This window comes from Hyaena hyaena, unplaced genomic scaffold, assembly GCF_003009895.1.
Source record: "Hyaena hyaena isolate Hyena2069 unplaced genomic scaffold, ASM300989v1 scaffold_227, whole genome shotgun sequence".
In the NCBI taxonomy this organism is placed as follows: Eukaryota; Metazoa; Chordata; class Mammalia; order Carnivora; family Hyaenidae; genus Hyaena; species Hyaena hyaena.
In genome coordinates this window covers 2,255,415-2,271,018 of record NW_024080859.1, presented here as the reverse complement: position 1 = coordinate 2,271,018, position 15,604 = coordinate 2,255,415, and the positions used below count along the sequence as shown (strand labels likewise).

At 57.5% G+C, this 15,604-nt stretch overlaps 1 protein-coding gene across 2 annotated transcripts; it reads right to left on the bottom strand.

Moving 5' to 3' along the window:
* Positions 1 to 10,524: 10,524 nt before the first annotated feature.
* EPHX3 (epoxide hydrolase 3) lies at positions 10,525 to 14,703 on the bottom strand. Of its 2 annotated transcripts, none has more exons than XM_039243449.1 (8): positions 14,635 to 14,703; positions 13,449 to 13,824; positions 13,138 to 13,223; positions 12,626 to 12,783; positions 12,395 to 12,523; positions 11,472 to 11,575; positions 11,245 to 11,381; positions 10,525 to 11,155 (listed from the first exon to the last, which is right to left on the bottom strand). In XM_039243449.1, exons 2-8 carry the CDS (start codon positions 13,689 to 13,691, stop codon positions 10,930 to 10,932), a joined length of 1,083 nt encoding a protein of 360 aa, XP_039099380.1. In that variant the 5' UTR covers positions 13,692 to 13,824; positions 14,635 to 14,703; the 3' UTR covers positions 10,525 to 10,929. The 2 variants fall into 2 exon arrangements, with proteins under 2 accessions (XP_039099380.1, XP_039099379.1); XM_039243448.1 differs by having other exon boundaries at positions 13,449 to 13,987; positions 14,635 to 14,698.
* Between the last annotated feature and the right edge of the window lie 901 nt (positions 14,704 to 15,604).

Genomic DNA, 15,604 nt, shown 5'->3' with positions numbered 1-15,604 from the left:
TCCGCCCCAGCCCCCAGCCCCACCCAGCTTTGCTGCTTAGCCTTGCTCAGTTTGATCAACTGCCTTTTCCAAAACCAGTCATGCTCCAAAGCCGCCCTGCAGCCCACTCTGTCCATGTGGCGATAATGGGGACCCTGAAAGGGGCCCCAAGCCCAGCCCTGGAGAAGCCCTCATTCCGAGGAAGAAAAAGCAGGACACAGAAAGGCCCCCAGCTCTGTGGGTTCAGAGCTAGGCCAGAGGGAGGGACAGAGTCTGGGAAGGGGTTAGTGAGGGCTCTGCTTGAGGGTAGTTACTTATTTGTTCATTCATTTATTCAACAGGTGCGTATAAATCTCTGGCTTTATGTCTGGCTTTGTTCCAGGGGCTGCGGTATACCTTCCTCCCCCAGAGAGGGCTCCCCAGAGGCGGGTCCAGTGGAGCCCAGCCAGGAAGGCCAAATGAGAGGGAAAACACGGTAGCAGAGACACAGGTCTGCACCCACAGGAGGGAGCAGAGAAAGGAGGAGGAGTGGACAGGTCAGGGGTCACACTTGCCACCATGAGGAGGAGAAAGAGGCAGGCTGCCCCCCCCCCTTATTTAGCCGCAGGGAGGAGGGATGGGTTAGGAACCTGGAGCCTAGGGGTGGGTCACCTCTATATAGAGGCTGAGCATCTAGAAGCCATGGTCGGAGATTTTCACCAGGGCAGCCCAGAGAGCTTTAGGCAACTTTTAACCTTTTTATTTTAAAATAATGTCGAACTGGGGCGCCTGGGTGGCTTAGTCGGTTAAGCGTCCGACTTTCGCTTAGGTCATGATCTCGCGGTTCGTGGGTTCGAGCCCCGCATCGGGCTCTGTGCTGACTGCCAGCTCAGAGCCTGGAGCCTCTTTCAGTCTGTGACTCCCTCTCTCTCTGACCCTCCCCTGCTCACGCTGTCTCTCTCTCTCTCTCCCTCCTAGAAAAAAAAAATAATAAAAAATAATGTCGAATGCAGAATAGCGTGATTTCCATATGCCCTTTGTCCAGATTCACCAACTCTTTCCGCATTGTGCCACATTTGCTTGATCTGAATCAGTTCCTCAGCTTTTCCCTGTCTTTTGTGATATTCGCATGTTGAGAGAATTGAGGCCACTTGTTTCTCAGGACGTCCTCCAGCGGCCTGGCCTGCTGGGTCCTCCCACCCAGGGAGTGTGTCTTTGTCCAGAACCACAGGTCCACAGGTCCAGAACCAGGTGATGCTGGCCTCCCCAGTGCCGCGTATCAGGAGGTACCTGACATCAATTCCTAACACTGGTGATATTAAACTTTGATCGCTTGTGTGAAGTTGGCCAGCTTTCCCTACTATCAAGGTACTGTTCTCTTCCCATCCCCTCCTCCTGTTATTAATAAATAAATCTCAGTATCACGTGCGGAGATACTCTGAGAGTATATGAATAGCCTGGTGTCCATCAAACAGTGTTCACCCACTGGGTTGGGCATTTATTGATGATTTCCTCTGAGGATTTTTGACAAAACTGAGATAAAATTCACATAAAATTAACCACTTGCCATTCAATTTTTTTAAATGTTTATTGATTTTTGAGAGAGACAGAGACAGAGTGTGAGCAGGGGAGGGGCAGAGAGAGAGGGAGATACAGAATCGGAAGCAGGCTCCAGGCTCTGAGCTGTCAGCACAGAGCTGGACGCGGGGCTCGAATCCACAAATGGTGAAATCATGATCTCAGCTGAAGTCGGACGCTTAACTGACTGAGCCACCCATGCGCCCCTCCACTTGCCATTTTAAAGTATACAGCTCAGTGGCATTTAGTGCAACTATCACCCCCATCAAGTTCCAACACATTTCTTTCTTTTTTTTTTTTTTTTAATAGTTTGTCAAGTTGGTTTCCATATAACACCCAGTGCTCATCCCCACAAGTGCCCTCCTCCATGCCCATCGCCCCCCTTCCCTCCACATCCATCAGTCCTCAGTTTGTTTCTCAGCATTCAAGAGTCTCTCATGGTTTGCCTCTCTCCCTTTCCCCCACCATTTCCCCCCTTCTTCTCCCCCTTGTTCCTCAGTTAAGTTCCTCTTAATCCTCCTATACGTGCAAACATATGATATTTTCCTTCTCTGCCTGACTTATTTCGCTCAACATAACACCCTCAAGGTCCATCCATGTTGCTACACAGGGCCAGATGTCATTGTTTCTCATTGCCATGTAGTATTCCATCGTATAGATAAACCACATCTCCTTGATCCATTCATCCGTTGATGGACACTTAGGCTCTTTCCATGTTTTGGATACGGTTGAGAGTGCTGCTGTGAACATTGGGGTCCATGTGCCCCTATGCATCAGCACTTCTGTATCCCTTGGGTAAATTCCTAGCAGTGCTATTGCTGGGTCCTAGGGGAGTTCTATTATTCACTTTTTGAGGAACCTCCACACTGTTTTCCAGAGGGGCTGCACCAGTTTACATTCTCACCAACAGTGTAGGAGGGTGCCCGTTTCTCCACATCCTCGCCAGCATCTAGAGTTCTCTGATTTGCTCATTTTAGCCACTCTGACTGGCGTGAGGTGGTATCTCAGTGTGGTTTTGATTTGTATTTCCCTGATGAGGAGGGATGCTGAGCATCGTTTCATGTGTCTGTTGGCCATCTGGATGTCCTCTTTGGAGAAGTGTCTGTTCATGTCTTCTGCCCATTTCTTCACTGGATTGTTTGTTTTTCGGGTCAGTTCCAACGCATTTCTATCACCCCAAAGGGACACCCCATCCCCATAGGGCAGCCACTCTCCAGCCCCTTCCTCCAGCTCCTGACAGCCACCAAGCGGCTTTCTGCTTCTATGGGTTTGCCTGTCCTGAACATTTTATATACATGGAATCAGACAGCACAGGGTCCTTGGTGTTTGGCTTTTTTCACTCAGCATAATGTTTTTGAGGTTCATCTACCACCGTGGAGCATGAGCCAGTTCTCAGTTTCATATGGCTGAGTCATATTCCATTGACTGGCTGTACTGTATTTTGCTTATCCCTTCATCCATTAATACCCTGGATGATTTTTAAATGCTGGAAGAGGAAGAGGGGAAGAAGGCAGAGAAGTACTATCAGTCAGAAAGAAGAAGCATGAAGGGCCGAGGGTGACAGGTGAATGACTGGCCGCAGCCTGGGGGCCAGAGATGACCCCCCCTCCCCGCAACCCCCTACCCCCACACTGCTGAGGCTGGTAGATGGGTCAGCCCTGTGGGACAGGAAGTGAGGATTCTCTGCCACTCCCATCTTCTGGATGCAGCTCCTAGGGGAGGGACTATCTGCCTCTCTTATGGTGACTTGCTGGAAGCTTTCTAGAGGAAGAACCAATATTAGGACCCAGGCCTGAGTGACTCCAGGCCACAAGGAGTATCAGGGGGTGGGGGTGGGGTGGGGTGGGGATCAGAGAAAGGGATAACAGTTTCACAAGAAAGAGCACAGCCTGAGTCATAGTGAGTGTACTGAGTCAATAGACCCTAGGGCAGGTGCACTCCGGTGCCCATCAACCCAGGAGGAAATCCAAGCCCCTGGGCCCTGCTTTCAGAGCCTTCAGACTGGCCTTACCCTCTGCAGCCCTTCCCCTCTCATCATCATACTGATTCACTGTCCCTCCTCACCCAGCAGGCCTGTGCTCTCGTGGCCTTTGTCCGGGTTCTTCCTTCTGCGGGGACACCCAGCTAGTTACAAGGACCCTTGTGCTTCCTCCCCAAGCAGGAACTCACAGCGAGTGTTCTCTTCAAAAATGTATTTTCTTGGGGCGCCTGGGTGGCTCGGTGTTAAGCGTCCGACTTCGGATCGTGACCTCACGACCTCACAGTTTGTGGGGTCAATCCTTGCGCTGGGCTCTCTGCTGTCAGCACAGAGCCCCCTGAAGATTCTGTCCCCCTCTCTCTCTGTCCCTCCCATGTATGTGCTCTCTCTCTCTATCAAAAATAAACATTAAGAAAAACATTTTAAATGTATGTTCTTTCAGTTATAGAGAATGCTCTGCTATTTCCCACAATGCCTCCCCTTTGCCCATGCTGGTCCCTCTTTCTTCCAACCCCCCATCCCTGTGCCTGGTGAACTCCTTTTACTCTTCGAGGTTTCAGCTCTCTGTCCCCCAGGCAGAGCCCCCCTGGGCTTTCCCACACCCTCCTGCTTTCTGTATCAGTCTCATCCACAAGGGGCTGGGGTATCTATGCCCTGCTCTGTATCTCCCCCTAGACTGGGAGCTTCCCAGGAACCAGGCATCACACAGCATGATCTGGGGACAGAGAGGGTGACATGGAAGGGTTTGGTGACTCAGGAATTGGCTGAAGGAGTTAGGATGCCCAATCCAGAAGGGCTACCACAGGGGGGCCAGACCACTATCTTCAGTACCATTCTAGAACTCTGGGGGTCCAGAAAAGGGTTCAAGGTCCAAGGGCAAAGGTAGGGGCTTCGGGAGGTGGGCTAGCTGCTCCCCTGAGCCCTCTGAGAAAGGACGTTTTTCTGGAATGGATGTCCTAAGAGGTACTGAGCTGCCCATCAGAAGAAGCAACCAAGGAATCTGGACCCACATTTTGCTAGGCAGAAAGTCTAGAGTCTGTGACTCTGCTGCTCCGGTGGCCTCTGGTTCCATAGCAAACAGAGAAGGAAAGGGGGCAATACTAGTGAAAACATAGGCTGAGGCCAGCATGGGTGGAGTGGACACAAAAGACAGACACCTTTATGGAGTCTCTTCAGGGTGTCAATCCCATGTCAAGTCCCCATGACTCAGCAAGTAGAATGTGGAGTCCTGGCTCCAGGATCCCGCTGCCCTCCAGCCACAGTGGCAGAATCAGCCCAAGGTGTCCAGACTCGTGGGGGACAGGATCGTCTGAAGCCACCATTCCCACAGCCTTGCAGTGGGCTGCCACGCAGTTCCCAGTGTGGTGGGGCTTGGGCGGGGGTGGGGTGGGGGGAAGCTTGAGCCCTCTCCCTGCCCTTGCCGGCCGCCTTGGCCCAGGACTGCATTTCTCCTCAATAAGCTCAGTCCCCAGGGACACAGGACCTGGGGCCAGGCCAAGACACAGCTGCCGGGCCCAGGCCGATGACCGGGAACCTGAGAACGTGCCCTCAGCTTCTCCTCCAGGGACCACAGTCCTGCCCTCTGCACCAAAGCTGGGGCCAGGCCCCCAGGCCCAGGCAGTGGGCCATGAGAGCCCGACAATGACCAGCAGGGGTGAGGGCTGCTGGGTGCGGGCCCTGGGCAAGAGAGGAAAGGCTGGACTCCAGGGGGCTGTTGGCCGTAGACCCAACCAGCTCTTGTGGCCACTGCCTCCCGAGGGCCCTCTCATGCTCCAACCCTCTATGGCTCCCCACTGCCCAGAGTGACACCCTTCTCTCCCTACCAGTGTTGGCACAGGCTGCTTCCACCATTGGGAGCTCTTTTCTCAAACCCTGAAGGCGCCTTTCGCCTGGCGGTTCACTCCGCCCCTCCAGCTTTCCTCCCCTTCATTCATTCGTTCGACAGATATTCATTCATTCGACAAACATTTTACTGACAATCTATCAAAGGCAGACAAGCTCAGTTCGTTGAGCATGTGGCTCATGACTTCAGCTCAGGTCATGATCTCACAGTTCGTGGGATCCGGCCCTGCATCAGGCTCCGTGCTGACAGCGCTGAGCCTGCTTTGGATTCTCTCCCTCTCCCCCTCTCTCTCTGCCCTCCCTTGCTCATGCTCTATCTCTCTTTCTCTTTCAAAATAAATAAACTTAGGGGTCGCCTGGGTGGCTCAGTCGGTTAAGCGTCCAACTTTGGCTCAGGTCACAATCTCACGGTTCCTGAGTTCGAGCCCCGCGTCGGGGCTCTGTGCTGACAGCTCAGAGCCTGGAGCCTGCTTCGGATTCCGTGTCCCCTTCTCTCTCTCTCTCTGCCCCTCCCCTGCTCACACTCTGTCTCTCAAGAATAAATCAACATTAAAAAAAAACGAAAACAACTAAACTTAAAAATTTTTTAAGTTAATAAAGAAGAAAAGCAAAACAAGAAGGCAGACAAGTAAGAACCATGGACTGTGGCCCGAGGGAAGGAGAGATTTCAGTGTCGGGGATGGGACGGCAGGACGGGCCTCAGTGTGTTAGCATCCGTCTTGCTCACTGCTGAGTCCCAGGGCCTAGCCGAGAGGCTGGCCCACGTAGGTGAAACAACGATCAGTTGATCGAATGAACCTGCCAAGTACATTTCAGTGCAGAGGGGGGCCCCAGGGGTGGGACTTGAATGTACCCATTGGCAGCTCTGAGGCTGCCCCCCTTAGATCAGGACTTGGTCAGAGGAAGGGATAAGGGCTGGGGCCGGGAGGGGGTTCTCGGAGGAGGAGAGGGGGTGAGAACTGAGTATGGAAGAGAGTGAAGGGAAGGGAACTCGCTTCTGTTGAGCAGCTGCGGGGCCCTGCTGCTCTGGAGGCCACCCCTCGCCCCTTCTGGAGGTGGTGGTTTCCCTTTAGGACCCTCCACTGGGTGGGACATCCACTGGGCGTCTTGGCCACACAGGCCCTGGTGGTCCGTGTGCACAGCCTTCCTCCAGACCCCATCTCCTCCTGCTCAGGTCTGAACCATGACGCCCTGATGTCCCCTGCCTGTCCTTGGCTCCCCAGCCCTCGGAGCTTGTCCTTCTCCCTATAAGCGTGACACTTGTCTCCCGACCGGTCCTTCTGCTTCAGAGAAGGGAAATGCCTCCCCAGGGCTTTTCATTGCCTCTTCCCTCGGCCAGAGGCTGAGCCCTCTTCCATGACAAAGTGAAGTTCACAGGAATGCGCTGCAAGTGCTCCTCTCACACTGCCCCACCCCCAAGCTCCTGACTCTCTACCCTCTACCCCCCTTTCCTTTGCCCCTGCTTCGCTCTTCTCCTCCTCCACCCACTCCGTGCCCCCAGAGGCTGACCTCTACCGGCTGCATCAATGGACGGCCTTGTCCTTGGCTTTCAGGTGGGTTTGGCCAATAGCAGGCACTGGCAGAAGATGAAGCCAGAGGAGAGAATGGGGTATTAATTCTCCTGCATCCCTTCCTGTAGGGTCAGCTCCTCTGGCTGCAGCCCTTGACCAAAGGCCCTGTCTGCATACATCTGTGCTTGGGTTCTTTTTTTTTTTTTTTTAATTATTTTATATTTATTTATTTTATTTATTTATTTTTATTTATTTCTAGGAGAGAGAGAGAGAGAGAGAGAGAGAGAGCGTGAGCAGGGGAGGGTCAGAGAGAGAGGGAGATACAGAATCTGAAATGGGCTCCAGGCTCTGAGCTGGCAGTCAGCACAGAGCCCGACGTGGGGCTCAAACCCATGAACCGCGAGATCGTGACCTAAGCAAAAGTCGGACGCTTAACCGACTAAGCCACCCAGGTGCCCCTGTTTATTTATTTTTGAGACAGAGAGGGAGAGAAATATAGAGTGCAAACGAGGAGGGACACACACACACACACACACACACACACACACACACACACACACACAGAATCTGAAACAGGCTCCAGGCTCCGAGCTGTCAGCACAGAGCCTGACGCGGGGCTTGAGCTCACGAACCATGAGATCACGGCCCCAGGCGAAGTCGGATGCTCAGCTGACTGAGCCACCCAGGCGCCCCTGTGCTTGGGTTCTAACACCCCTCTTCCCTCTTGTTTGGTCAGGGGGACCAAGAGACCGTAACGGCTGTCCATGGGGTGCTTGCCCCTTTGGTTTCTCCAAACCCTGCTCACTGTATGGGGTCCCTGTAGCAAACCTGTCTCAACTTACCCCATTTGAATGTGTCACTTATTCCCCCTAGGCTCACAGCTGGGGTCCCTATTCTTCCCTCCTCACTCCTGCTGAAGGGTGCTCAGAACGTCCAAGACTTGTGTCTTCCGCCTTCACTCCCAGCTTCCCTTCCTCACAATGTGCGTGGCTCATTCTTCTCAATGTGTCAGCGGCTTGTGAAACCGTGGGCGGTGCCCCTCCTCCTTGACATCCCCTGCCCCCCACTGCTGGGGCATCACGCTTGCCTGCTTCCCCTCCTAACTCGGTGGTTTCTCTGCTCTGCTTGTCCCTTAGATGTTGCGGCCCCAGGGGCTCAGCCTCCAGTCTTGTCTGCTCTGTTCTGGAGAGACTTCATCTTCTCCCGCTTCGGCACCCCTCTGCCCCACCACACACGGATGCTCCCTTGTATCTTTGTTTTTAATTCACAGATGCTTCTAGGTCCTTGCCCGGGGGTCCAGGCCCCTCAGACTGACCGTGCCTTCCAAACGTGCCTCTGGTCTTTCCTTCGTATCTGCTCGTCACCCAGAGCCTGGATTTGGGCCTCATCCTTTGTGGCCTGGACCACGCCCATCTCCCTCCCAGGCCTCCCAACCCTCGGTTTTGCCCCTCGGGTCCTGCCTCTTCACCAGCCCCCAAGTAATATTCCAAACACACAGACCTATCCGGAACCCTTTCCTGCTGGCCCCTGGGGTTCACGCTCCTGGCCTGGTGTGTGAAGTCCACGGCTTCCCATCCCAAACTTCCCTCCCAGCCTCACGGAACACTAAATCAGCTGAGCATGGAGGCTTCCGTGGGTTGGGGCACATCCTTGCTGGGGGAAGCTCCGAGGTTGCCTCCTCCAAGGAGCCTTCCCATCCACTCCTCAAGTAAGTGCCCCGCCCCCCCTTTGCTTCCTCCGCCTCCCTAGCCCCTCCTCTTGTGCGCGGTCAAAGGCTTTGAGCCTGTAGCAGGACAGATGAACGAGTGAGTGAGTGAGTGAGTGAGTGAATGAATGAATGATTGAAGGCAGTCTGGAGGCGGGAGCTCTGAGCAGGGAAAGGGAGTCGCCAAGCCTGGGAGGGGCCTCAGCCGCCCCCCTCCAAACCCTCCGGGTCCCTTCTCCTCTTGGAACGGAGGCGCGCGCCCAGCCCCTCCCCCGGGAGCAAGGCGCGCCCCGATTGGCTCAGGCTGGCTCCGGCCGAGTCACGAGTCTCTATTGGCTCGCTAGCCAGGACTCTGCCCAATCGCCGCGATGAATTCCCCCCCACCCCCAGACTCGGACTCCCTCCCGCAGCCGAGGAGGCGGAAGACGGCGCCTTCTTGTTACCCTGGCAACCGTCAGCGGACCCGTCGCCCCAGCAACTGTCCGAGGCCTCCCGTCAGCCTTCGCCTGGGCCCCTCCAATCACCCAGACAACCGCTACCCGTTCCGGTCAACCATCAGCCCTTTCCCCATCACCCCGGCAACCGTCGCCAGACCCACCGCCCCCTGGACACACCATCCTCATCCTGCCCGCAGGCCTCCTCGCCCCAGACCTCCACCCCAGGCCCGAGGTCGCGGGGTCCCCTTCCCCTCCTGCCCATCTCCTCGCCGCCAAGGGGCACCCTGGAAGTGGAGGCCCTGAGGTGGGTCGGGCGCTGGGGACCCCGGCTCCCGTAGGGCCTCCGGGCCGCCCGGTGCAGAGGCAGTGCATGGCCCCCTGACTGTCTCCCGGCTCGCACTCTTGCGTGGGACTGTCCAGCCACAACAGGGAGCTTTTCAAAATGCAAGCCATGTCCCTCCCCAGCTGAAAACCCTCCCCTGGCTCCCCTTGAGAATCGAATCCAAACTCCTCACAGCCCCTGGCGCTCTGGCTGTGGCCTCTTCTCCTCCCTCGCTCTGCGCTAGCAGCCACTAAGCCCCACGACGTACTCCAGTAGCCCACGCTTCTTTCCACCTCCAACCTTCCTATTTACTGCTTCCCACTCCCCGAAGTGTGTCCCCCAGGTAGGGAAGCCTTTCCGGAGCCGTCAAGACACTCACCTAGCTCTCTATGCCCGTTCTGTTGTTCACTCCCCGGGGCCTAGATCAGTGCCTGACGCACATGATGGATGAGAAGGATGTTATGTTAGAGACAAGAGAGTGCAGAACGGGATGACCAACGGGCAGGCTTTAGCCAGCCAGGCCCATCCCAGGGAGAAGAGAGTGTATTTCTGAGGTTGCAGGTCCCCAGAGAGATTCATCACCATTTGTCATAACACGGTCCCCAAAGGCCAGGCCAGGGCTGGGGAGACAGAAGGGCCGTGACCAGCCTGAGGCTGGATGATTCACCCTCTCCTTGTCTCACCCTCATCTGGAGGTTGGAGCCAGAGCCCCCACCTCCCTCCACCCCTGCCCGAAAGACTCAGCAGAAACTGTGGTTAATTTGGAGAAGATTCGGGAACTGGAGAGGCAGGTCTCAGACTTCAGATTGTCCTTCAGGGAGCCGGTCCCTTCCTGTGCCCCGTCCAGAGTCTCAAACATCCACCCTAACAAGGCCTAGAGCTGTTTTTCAATGGATCTGATGCAGCGATCTCAGGGATCCTCCCCAGGCCGCAGCTAGAGACCTTGACCTTACAAGGCCCGGAGTCCCAACCGAGAGGAAGATGGTGGGAGCCACCCAGGGCCTGGCTAGACAGGAGGTCACACACGCACCTGCTTCGCACATGAGAGTCCTCCCTTGGTGAGCTGGTCAGGTAGCCAGGTACAGACACCCCTCTTCTGCGAGTACCTTCATCAGCACTGTCCAATTGAATGCTTTATGCTTATGTGTCAACGGAGCCCTTGAAGTATGGCTACAGTGACGGAGGGACTGGAGTCTTAATCGATCATATTTTAATTCACTTGCATTTAAATCGAGGCAGCCAGATATGGCCGCCAGTACTCTATTGGACAGAACAGCTTTTAGCTGAAGACTCAGACTGGAGATGAAAGCCGGGGTTGGGAAGGTCAGCTCTGGAGGGAGGCCGCTGGCAGGAAGGGGGGGGCCTCCCGAAGGGGAAAGGTAGGTCACTGCACCCAGCTCCGCAGAGGAGAGGAGTACTGGGTCCCCCAGGGCTGAGGTGCTTGCTCCCGTGCACAGTACACTCACACCGGTGTGTGAGTGTGCAGCTTCGTGTGCCTGAGGGCATCCACAGACACGCTCTCGTGCGGTCTAGGAGTCCCACGCCTGCGCGGGACCCGGGGATCATCCAGGGGCACGCAGGCCAGGGAGCGAGGGCCACTAGTCCAGCAGGTCTTGCAAGAAGGCCCACATGTACTGGTGCATCTCCTCGGGGTTGCTCTGGGGGATCCAGTGCCCCACGCCCGGCAGGATGTGGGCCTCCAGCCGGCCGGGCACAAAGCGACTGGCGATGGCTCCCACCAGCCCCTGCTCGAAGTAGGTGTCCTTCTCTCCCCACAGCAGCAGCGTGGGCACGGCCAGCTCCTGGGGCTCCAGGGGGAAGTTCCTAGGGCCAAGACAGGGAGAAGAAGAAGGGTCCCCCCACCCCCCGGCCCCCAGAACTCTCCCGGGCTTCCACCCTGGGGCTGGTCTCACCTGAAGAGGTTTCGGTAATAGTTGAGGGGCCCAGTAAGGCCACCCGGCTGTGAGAAGTAGTAAAGGAAGGCTTCAAGCTCGCTGGGGGTTAAGTGCGGGATGCCTGTCTTGTGGTGTGTGAGGCTGGTCTTCAGGATCTGGGTACACGCAGGACTACGGGTTCAGCGCCCGCTCGGCCAGTCGCGCCCCTCCCCTCCCCCCACCTCCAGGCCTTCGCCCCGCTGCACCTGGAAGTCAGACATGGACAGTAATTTCTCCGGCAGCCAGGGAAGCTGGAACAGGAACACGTAGTTGGAACGGAAGAACTGGCCAATGTGGCGTATAGAGTAGTCTGCGGGCGGCAGGGGGAAAGGTGGATGCGAGGCCTGGGCCTGGGGTGGCCGCGCGCCCTCACGCGCCTACGTGCACCCAGGGCAGGCACACTCCTGAATGTCATCGCATGCCTGACTGACCCTGTGGGGTGACTTGACGATCCTCCTGGCCGGGGGACCGGTGTCCCTCCCTGCCGAGGGGTGGCTGCACCTGCAGAATGGGGGGCCCCTCCCTCTGCAGCTCCCAGGAGCCCCCAAAACCACCGGCATGCTTCCCTTTCCCAGGTCTGGATGCATTTCCACATTTATTGAGCACCTACTGTATGCCAGGAGCAAACAGAACAAACAAAACTCCCTTTGCCCCCAGAGAGCTGACAGTCTAGAGACAGACAAGAAACACCAACGAGGAGGGTGAGAGACAGAGGGAGAGAGAGAGGGAGAGCGGGAGAGAGAGGCCGCGCCCCAGGGAATGTTCTGGGAATTAGACTCAGGTGATGAGAAGGGCATCTGCTTACTCATCTATGCCTTCCTTGCCAGAACAAAGACATTTAGCCTCTTTTGCCTCAGTTTCCCCAACTGGATCATGGAGATAACGACACTTTCGTATGCACAGAGGCTTGCGTCGGTTATGGACGCAAAGCCCCTTGTCAGAGCAATTGTTACCTGCGAGCGCTCCAAACCTGTGAGTTACTCCTGAGTGTACTGTCACCGATTGGAGATTGGGAGCATCATGCGTGTGCCCCGGCCCGGGAGTGTTGACCGGTGGACAAGGAAGCGTAGACACAGAGACAAGCCCCTTCGCACAGGCATATCCCAGCGGCCTGGACTCCCCAACACACCTTGGTACACAGACATAGGGGCAGCACCGACAACTACCATCCGCGTCACCAGGGATGGGTGGTAGATGGAGAAGTTCCAGGCGAGGAGCGCGCCCCAGTCATGGGCCACCAGGATGCACTTGGAATAACCTGGAGGGTGAGAGGAACCCGCGTCAGTGAGATGCCAGGCAGAGGCGAGGCGAGGCAAGGCAGGTGTGAGGGAGGCCAGGCCTGGGACGGGGGTATCCGCACCCAGGCCCAGGATGATGTCCTGGATGTCCGCCGTCAGCAGGTCGATAGTGTAACAGTCAACATCGCGGGGCGCATCTGAGGAGCCGTATCCCCGTAGGTCCACGGCCACCACGTGGAACCGGCTCTGGAACTCCCAAAGCTGGTAGCGCCAGGAGAACCTGTCAGGCAGGTGGAGAGGGAGGTTGAGTCAGGGTCCCGGGGCTGCACCTCCACCCTCCGCCCAGTGGAGACTTTTGGTGACCCCACCTCCCTGCCCTGGACTTCCCAGAAAGGAAGAGGGGGGAACCCCAGGCCGAAGGCAAGGTCAGCTGCGCTCTGGGTCCAGGGCAGCCTCAACACCGATACCCCTCTGTCCCATCTCTGTAGGGGCGTTCCTGGAAACGCCTGTCGGCCAGCACCCCGACCGTATGCCTTGTGGCCCCAGTCTACCCAGCCCGCCCCGGTGGCCCGAGCTGCACCTCTAGCTCCACCTGCGGCCTTGGGCTCCCCAGGCCCCCAGGTTTCAGACTTACCAGTTCTCCGGGAAGCCGTGCAGAAACAGCATGAGGGGCCCGTTGCCACGTCCAGCAGAGACATAGTGGAGGCGCAGCCCCGAGCTCTGGGGGAGGGCACGGTCTGAGGCCTGGGGAACCCCTCCTCACTAGGCTTGACACCCCCCCCCCCCCCCCCCGCCCCTTCCGGCCAGGCCCGACCCATATTTAGATTCGGCCGTTTGCTGCCTGCTCACCCGGGCCGGGCCCCTCAGGCCCGACCTCCAGGGGTCCTCGAGCCCCCACCCCAAGCCCCGACGGCCCCCCACAGCCGCCCGCGCCCGCGCGCCCACCTTGAGGGTCAGGAAGCAGTGTTCGCCCAGCGTGGGGTCGCTCAAGCAGGCGGGTGGGGTGCGCCTGGGGCGCCCGCAGCAGCCGCGCCGGGGCCGGCACAGCACGTGCGTGAGCGCGATGCAGCCGTAGACGGCGGCGGCCACCAGCGCCGCGGAGAACACGAGGCTCCACATGAAGGCGCGCAGCAGCTTCAGAGTGACGCGCGACGGCGCCAGCAGCGCTGTCACCACCAGCTCCGGCATGTCGGCGCGACCCGGGACCACTTCGGCGCTGCCTTCGGGGGTGTGGGCGGGGGGAGACAGCAGCACCAGAGAGGCGGGATCCGGGCTGGGGAGCCCACCGCCTTTGGGCTCGGGTCCCTCCGTGCCTTCGGGGCTTAAGCAACGCGCCGAGAGAAGAGGCGGGAGGCTTAGACCGAAACCGCCACCGCACACGACTCACCTAAGTGCCAGGTAAAACACCTGGGCTCGACGGGGAACGAGGCTAGGGTGAGGGGATGGAGCCTGCGAGGACCAGGCTTCCGAGGCTGGGGGAGGGGCTTTGAGGAGGGGGAAGAGAATTGAGGGCGGGGCCTAGGCAAGCGGGGGAGGGGGGTTCATAAGGGGGCGGGGCCTAGTAGGACTCCCGCCGCGAGTGGGTGGGGATATTAAATCTAGATAGGGAGATTGATGTCTGGACTAACAGGGGATAGATAAGGGGGTGACTCTAGAGAGATGGGCGGGGCCTGGAGCGAAAGGGCGGAGCAATGCAGGGTAGGTGCGGCCTACCCGCCGGAACCCTGGACCCACCTTGACCTAGGAGCTGCGTAAGAGGCGTGGCTTAGAGGGTGTGCGGGGAGAGGGTGGAGCCCAGGTGAGGCGGGGCCTAAAGTTGGGCGGGAGAAGGCGGGAGGCCGGGCCTTGATGGTTTGGGTGAGAGGGCTGGGTCAATAAGCTGGGGGTCGGCCCGGGTCCGGGCCACTGACACGGGGGGCGGGGCCGGGGCCTAATATGGCGGGGCGGGCGGGCGCGGAAGCGGAAGGAGGGGACAGGTAGTGCCTTGGCTGGGATTAGGAGGGAGGCGCGGGCGGTCGCCGCAGCCCAGGGAAGACTTGGGAGCCCCTGCCGCCGCCCTTCGAAGCTCCCCTCCCTGGAGCGCGCGGCCCTGTCCTTGGCCTGGCTGGATGAGACCTAGCAGCACCCTCACCCAGGCGTGGTTCCAACGGCGGGTCCAGTGGCCTCGACCCCGGGCAGGCCTCCAGTTAGTCCAGCGCCCGTCAGCCCCGCCCCTTGCACGGCTGTGATTGGAGGACGGTGGTCATTGACGTGCGGGTGACAGGTCTCGCCGGGGAGCCAATCGGCAGGTGTGGAGGCTGGGACGGGGGGGTGGGGGTTCGCCTGTGGCGACCAATAGAGACGCAGAGACCCTAACTTCTAGAGGGCCGACCCCGGGCCGGGAGCCGGAGGACCGGGCCGGTTGTGTCCCTGGGGCTGCCAGAAAGAGGAAGTAGGGCAGGATCGGTCGAGAAAGCCGACAGGGCAGCTTCTTCTTCCTGTTTTGGAACCTTCCCCCAAGATCCTGAACATTTCATGGTCACTCATCGTTTAACCCATATGACAACCCTATTAAGTGTACGTACTATTATCACATCCCTGTATTACAGACGACGAACCTGAAATTCGGGGATTAAGTTATTTGCCTAAAGCCATACAACTTGCTGAACAGGACTTTCGAAAAAAGCAACAATCTGGGGCTCCACCTCTCCCGTCCGGAGGCAGCCACTGGAACGCTTTTAGCTTTCTTCTGGTGGTTACCCAGACATCTTGATAGGCTTGTGTGGCCATTTCTTGAGGACCAGTTGAGGGTGTTCATTAGGCATGGACTTGCTCCTCCCCATCACCGGACGGACCCTACCCATTTTTAGTTTTCCTATTGGTTTACTCTAACTTTAAACACCCCTCTCGTTATTTTTGTCACCTCTCACCGCTAACCTTTACCTTTGTGTTGTTAGACTGCTAAACATGACACCGTCCTGGGCCCATAATTAAATCTGTGGGTTCCTACTTAAAAGGAGAATGGTGGTTTATGTGGTTCCGGCGCGGTCAACAATGTATCTCAGCACCGGGTAGACGGCTATGATTACATGGCCTGTATTGTACAAAGGTTTATTCTCCCT